This window comes from Oryctolagus cuniculus, chromosome 19 (genome assembly GCF_051225735.1).
Source record: "Oryctolagus cuniculus isolate XC-2025 breed Fujian yellow rabbit chromosome 19, ASM5122573v1, whole genome shotgun sequence".
Taxonomy (NCBI): domain Eukaryota; kingdom Metazoa; phylum Chordata; class Mammalia; order Lagomorpha; family Leporidae; genus Oryctolagus; species Oryctolagus cuniculus.
In genome coordinates, this window is record NC_142885.1 from 16,785,997 (window position 1) to 16,792,367 (window position 6,371).

General features: G+C 66.2%; 1 protein-coding gene across 1 annotated transcript in view; it reads left to right on the forward strand.

Annotated features, from left to right (window-relative positions):
* The window catches only part of CASTOR2 (cytosolic arginine sensor for mTORC1 subunit 2), a 42,991-nt gene extending 38,035 nt beyond the window's left edge, over positions 1-4,956 (forward strand). The window contains exons 3-9 of the mRNA XM_070064501.2: positions 733-926; positions 1,019-1,151; positions 1,476-1,599; positions 2,096-2,209; positions 2,446-2,528; positions 2,695-2,789; positions 3,214-4,956. Coding sequence (XP_069920602.1) covers positions 733-926; positions 1,019-1,151; positions 1,476-1,599; positions 2,096-2,209; positions 2,446-2,528; positions 2,695-2,789; positions 3,214-3,279 — 809 coding nt within the window. The 3' untranslated portion in view covers positions 3,280-4,956. The remainder of the gene's footprint in view (positions 1-732; positions 927-1,018; positions 1,152-1,475; positions 1,600-2,095; positions 2,210-2,445; positions 2,529-2,694; positions 2,790-3,213) is intronic.
* Positions 4,957-6,371: the final 1,415 nt, after the last annotated feature.

Here is a 6,371-nt window from a genome sequence, read left to right on the forward strand (position 1 = left end):
AGACTCGGGTTTGGGTCCTGGTTGTACATGACCTTGGGCCCTGTCACCAGTCCCCTTTGCTGGCTCCAGGATGCCTGTGTACACCCAAGGGAGTGTCGTTCTGCCTCCCCCCTGGACCCTGCTCCCCGCCCCACTCTGGGCCTGGCACAGGATGTGTGTATGCAAGGGAGTCCCGTGTGCACCCTGCACTCATGCTTGTGTCTTTGGGGACATGTGCACACGCGTGTATCATGTCCCACATGCGGGGGGGGCTGCGGGGGGCAGGCCGTGGCTGTATCAGGTCTGGCAGCATCGTGGAGGGAAACCCCAGGGCCCCCCCAACCTGTCTTTGTCCTGGCTTTGCTGCCACCACCCAGCACTCCCGCGGGAGGGCCCCAGGAGCTCAGTTTGCAAACCACAGGGCCGGCGCATGTGGCCCGGTGCGGGTGATGGCAGCGCCTGTGAGGGTTGTGAGAAGGAAGAAGTCAGAGCGCTGGCGACTGCCATCGGTTTACAGCTCAGGAAGCTGAGGTTCGGTGTAGATAAACCACTTCCCACGAGATCCACAGCCTTCCCTGCTCGGCCTCCCAGCAGGGGCGGTGGGTGGGGCTTTGCAGCAAGTCTGGTCCCGTGAGCCCAATGGCAGCACTGAGACCCAGAGTGGATTGGCCAGGGTCACACAGCCCGGGCCTCCGCTGGGGACGCCCGGGACTCCACCAGCCACAGGGCTGCCTTCTGTCTCCCGCCCCGCAGAGCTGCCCTCCTCAGAGCACCTGAGCGTGGCCGATGCTACCTGGCTGGCCCTGAACGTAGTGTCCGGTGGCGGCAGCTTCTCCAGCTCCCAGCCTATCGGCGTGACCAAGATCGCCAAGTCAGTCATCGCCCCACTGGCCGATCAGAACATCTCGGTGTTTATGCTGTCCACCTACCAGACGGACTTCATCCTGGTGAGCCCGCCACTCCCGCCGCCTCCCAGCCCCACCCGCCCCAGGCCCTGCCCCGGCATTCACACCCCACCCCACCCCACCCCCGCACGCAGGTACGCGAGCGAGACCTGCCCTTCGTCACCCACACCTTGTCGTCCGAGTTCACTATCCTGAGGGTCGTCAATGGCGAGACAGTGGCGGCCGAGAACCTGGGCATCACCAACGGCTTCGTGAAGCCCAAGATGGGTGAGCTGGGGGCGGGAGGGGCTTGTGCAGGAGAGGCCCCAGGAAGCCAGCAGGTCCCGCCCCAGGCAGTCCCCTTCTCAGAGAGCGTGGGCTTCCGGCCGCTGACCTGTGCAGCCGTCTGCCGCTGTCTGCCAGGGATGGAGGTCCAAGCAGCCAGCACGGCATGTGCAAAGGCCCGGGGACCCCAGGTGGACAATCCTGAGCGCCATAGATGGTAGTGGAAGCTGAGAAGCCTACATCTGGGACAGCCGCTGAGTGAACCCAGGCCTCTTCCTAGGCTGTCCCATGCTGTCCCGGCTGTAACATCCCTTTTCTCTCCCACAGTCCAGAGGCCGGTCATCCACCCACTGTCAAGCCCAAGCAACAGGTTCTGTGTGACCAGCCTGGACCCTGACACGTTGCCCACTGTGGCCACCCTCCTCATGGACGTCATGTTCTACTCCAATGGGTAGGGGCCTCGTTGGGTGCGAGGGTTGCTGGGGGGGGGGGGGCGAGAGGAGACGTGCGTCTGTCTCAGAGCTCCGGTCTGAGAGTCTGAGGGCGGAGCCCCAGGCTCCAGGGGCTGACCCTCAGCTGAGGAGCCCACAGCCGGGCTCTCCCCGCCCCATCCCAGCTAAGAGCAGCTGGGGCTGGCAGAGTCCAGTGGGTTGGCAGCGACCCCAGCCTGTGCCCTGAGGTACGGGCAGACACAGGGATAGGGACGGCGGCTCAGCAAGGGCACACATGGCCGTGATGGAGGGCTGGCAGGGTGTGCCACACTGTGAAGTGGGGTGCCCGCCCCCATGAATGCCATGGAATCATCCCCAAACCACACGGCTGAGGACACCCAAGGCTTCAGGCTGGCTTAGCCAGGTGGCATCAGAGCCCGGGCCTGGGCCGACTTCCTGACGCACGGCGGGGCAAGGGCGCCTCGGGCCCCGCTCTCACTGCTCCCTCCCCCCCAGAGTGAAGGACCCCATGGCGGCCAGCGGGGACGACTGTGGCCACATCCGCTTCTTCTCCTTCTCCCTCATCGAGGGCTACATCTCCCTGGTGATGGACGTTCAGACACAGCAGAGGTGAGCTGGGGGCTCAGCCCAGGACGGGGGGCGGGCAGGCCCCCACTGTGGCCCCTTCCTTGCAGGTGAGCGGCCCAGCCCTGCAGCCCTGCCCCCTGGAGGAGGAGGCCGCGCGGCCAGTGGGTCAGGGTTGCCAGCAGCAGGTGCTGCCTGGAAGTCTGGGCCCCCTCCCTCTCGGGGGTGCTTTCTGGGGGGGCTTGGGGGCAGCCTGGGACACCCCTCTCTCACCCCCGCAGGTTTCCCGGCAACTTGCTGTTCACCAGCGCATCCCGGGAGCTGTGGAAGATGGTGCGCATCGGAGGGCAGCCGCTGGGATTCGGTGAGCCCCGCGGGAGCCCCGGACCGGGGAGGGAGGCCTAGGGGGCTCCTGGGCTCCTGGGCGGAGGGCCTGGGGAGCTGAGCCTGCAGGGGGAGGGCAGGCTGTGCGGGCCTGCTGCAGAGTCTGAGCGCGCCCCGTGCCCCGTGCCCCGTGCCCCGTGCCCTAGATGAGTGCGGCATCGTGGCCCAGATCTCCGAGCCCCTGGCTGCGGCCGACATTCCTGCCTACTACATCAGTACCTTCAAGTTTGACCACGCGCTGGTGAGTGCGGGTGCGCGCCCGGTGGGGGGGGTTGGCTCGTGGGGGTGGGCGGGGCTGGGGGCGGGGCTTATGGAGGGCCCCGGGCTCACTGGAGGGGCTGGGGCAGGGCGGGGCTTATGGAGAGGGGTGGGGCTGGGTGGGCGGGGCTTATGGAGGGCCCAGGCTCACTGGAGGGGCTGGGGCAGGGCGGGGCTCATGGAGAGGGGTGGGGCTGGGTGGGCGGGGCTTATGGAGGGCCCAGGCTCACTGGAGGGGCTGGGGCGGGGCGGGGCTCATGGAGAGGGGTGGGGCTGGGTGGGCGGGGCTTATGGAGGGCCCAGGCTCACTGGAGGGGCTGGGGCAGGGCCGGGCTCACTGGAGAGGGCAGGGAGGGGCCTCGGGGGTCGGGGCTCAGGCGTGGGCTTGTGCCTCCTGCCCCACGCAGGTTCCAGAAGAGAACATCAGTGGCGTCATCAGTGCCCTGCAGGTCAGTCAGGCCGCCAAGCACTAGGAGGGCCTTTCCCTGCGCCGGGCCCGGCCCCCACCCCAAGATTGTTCTCGCAGTATTTCTCCACGGACTGGAAAAACGGCCTCCGAGACCCCGAAGCAGAGGCCTCTGGGACACCCCCTCCCTCCCCACACTGGGGCCCACGCCAGGGCCTCTCCCAGGCCCCCCTTCCTGCCTTCCCCGAGCCCCCTGGCCCCCCCAGCCACGACCCGCCCCTGCCCACAGCCCCACCCGCAGAAGACAAGCTGGGGGGGCAAGGAGCTGGGATCGCCTCCGCCTTCTCACGCGGCCCGGAAAGAAGGAAGCTGATGGAGACGCTGCGGCGCCCTGGGGGGCTGAGTGTGGGAGCCCCCGGAGTCCCCCTGAGGCCCCCCTCAGCAGCCTTGGGATCCGTCAGCTCAGGGCCGGCTCCCTGGGACGCGTGCGCACGTACGGCGGGGCTTGAGCTAGGGAGGCGGCCAGCAAGACTGTGCAGAGGGACCCTGTGTGGCCCCTCGCCCAGCGGGGAGGAAGGAACCCCAGGAGACCCACCAGCCTGGAGCACCAGCTCCTGTGTCCTCTGCTCCCCCCAGCCCCTCCTCGGGCAGGCACAGCCTCAGTTTCCCCCCAGCAGGGGCGTCCCCAGCACCCCAGACCTAGACCAGCACGGGGCTCCCGCCGTGGTCCTGCCCCACTCCCAGGGGACATGGAAGGTCTCTGCGCCCCTGCCTGCCTGCCCCACCGCCCAGGGCTGTGGGCACTCAGGACTGGCTTGACCTGGGAGGCAGCTTAACTGAGCCTTAATAGATGAAACCGTGCTTTGTTTTAGTTCTTATTTAATGTATTTGCGCCCGGGCTGCTGTTGAAATCGAGAGATGAGGCCAAGCTGAGGTCTTCAGCCAGGGCCCCCCCCCCCCCCGGAGCTCCGTGTTGCCCTCCTTTGTGCGTGGCAGCTGGGAGCAGGGATCTGGTGCAGATCCCACAATGCCCTGGAGGCAAGGGGGTGGCTCTCACGGGACCTCCCGAGCCAGCCTGGTTGTATCCGGGCATCCCGGGGGCCAGCCCAGAGGTGGGCAGCAGGTGGCAGCCCGCGAGGGGCGGGGGCTCTTGTCCAGGAGGACCGGGAGCTGCTGTGTGCGCTGGGCCCGGGGAGCCTGCGAGGATCTTGCTGTGTGGGGTGAGCTGGGTTGTGCTCTTTCCGGAAGGTCAGAGGGGAGGGAGTGTTGGCCTGTCCTCGCGAGGGGCTCCCGTGGGCCCCGCTGTCCCCTCTTCCCAGCTGGGTGGGACAGCAGGAGGGGCTGTCCATTAGGTTCCCTGGGACTGCACAGGACCCACCCCACTCGTTAGGAACTCCCCCTTTTACTCTGAGTTAATTCATTTTGCACAAAAGCTCCCAAAACAAACCAAATCTTGTCCGTTGTCTGCCGGTCCCCAGAGGTGGCCGAGTGAGCCCTGGCAGTGGCGGGAGCCCCCTCTCTTGACCTCGGAAGGCCTGGGGTGCCCGTAGTGTGGCTCTCCCAGCCCCATCCAGCCCCGGGCAGCCCCGGGCCCCGCCCCCCTGCCCTCCCCCCACCCCGTCACGTGTCCCTAGACCTCCTAGGACCTGTCCCTTGTACGCGCCTATGAATACCTGTGTTTTATGTTGATAGAGCTCTATACTGTAAATAGCATATATACTTGAGCAATATATACGTTAATATATACTGTGTGCGCGCGTGGGGGTGGGCCGGGGCCCCCGCCCGTGGTCTCCGCCGTGCACACAGGCACGATTTTGAGCTGCCGTCTATTTTTCATTCAAGTATATAGGCAATACGATGACTAGAGAACCCCAGAGGGTCCCTGCGACCTGACCGGAGAGAAAACAAAACCAGCAAACCCAGGAGCCAGCATCCGGGACCCGCCGTGCTCTGGGTCGTGGGTCTCGTACCCCCACTCCCCAGCCAAGGCCTTTGGTCGGAGGCGGAGTTGGTCCCGAGAGAGGAGCGGTTGGAAGTTTTCCCTTGCACACAGAGCAGCCCCCACCCCCGCCCTCGGTCAGGGACCCCGCTTCACCTGCTGACCCTGATGCTGGCTGTGCATCGTTTTGGGGGTTTTTTTCTTTTCTTTTTTTTTTTAAACCTGCAAGCTTAGAAACCTCAGGTTCTCCTCCCAGGTCTCCTGGGGACTGGCCGAGAAAGGCACGCGTGACCTTGATGTTGTGTCTGGGAGGGGGCGTGGCATGAGAGCACCATGCTCCGGCCTCCTTGGGGGGAGCCGCCGCCCCTGGGGACCCCACTTCTTGGCCACAGTGTACCCCAAGCTCTTCCCGTGCCCTCCTCCTGGTTGTGTGAAAGCTGGCTTCGTCCTCTTCTCCATGTCCTTTGTGTAGCGTGGTCCCGCTGTGGGCTCTGCGGCACTTAGGAGGAAGTCGGGGCAGGCGGTGGTCAGTGGCTGTCCCAGTGGCCGGCTGCCCTTGTCCTATTCCCGTACCACCTGCCATCTCCTAGCTTGTTACGTGAGAGGGTCTCTCCAGCTCCCCCTCGGAGGACGCCTGGCCCTGCCCCAGCCTCAGAGGGGGCCTGTAAGACTCCTGGCTCTGGCTGGTGAGGAATTGGGGAGGGGCAGGAAATGGGACCCCCCCCCCCATTGAGTCTGCAGGGGCAGGGCAGGCTGAGCCGGGAGCTGCTCCCTGAGCTGCAGGGGTCTAAGCTCCACCCTCACCCTCACCCGCTCCATCCCTGCACACTGCAGAAAGGGCATCGACCCCCCTCTCCCAGTGATCAAGACCCCCTCCCGCTCAGCCCTCTGCACGGGGCTCCCCTAGCTCCCAGGCCTGACCCGGCAAAGGTTCTGGCATGGACCCTTCCTCCAGGGAGACCTCCAGAGCCTCCGAAAGGCACAGCCCATGCTGCTGCCCTCAGTTCAGGGCACAGGGCAGCGCTGGGGAGGCCGGGGGCCCCGGGGCTGGAGGAGCCTCTGCTCCCCAACATTCATGGGGGGCCCTGGAGCCTCCCAAACCAGCAGCATTTGTCACCTCCCTGGCCTGCGGCAGCCTGGCCCCACACAGTGACCAGCTGGGGAGACTTGGACTGGTGGGGCTTGTTCCCCGTCCCAGCGAGGGTCCCCTCTGCCTGATG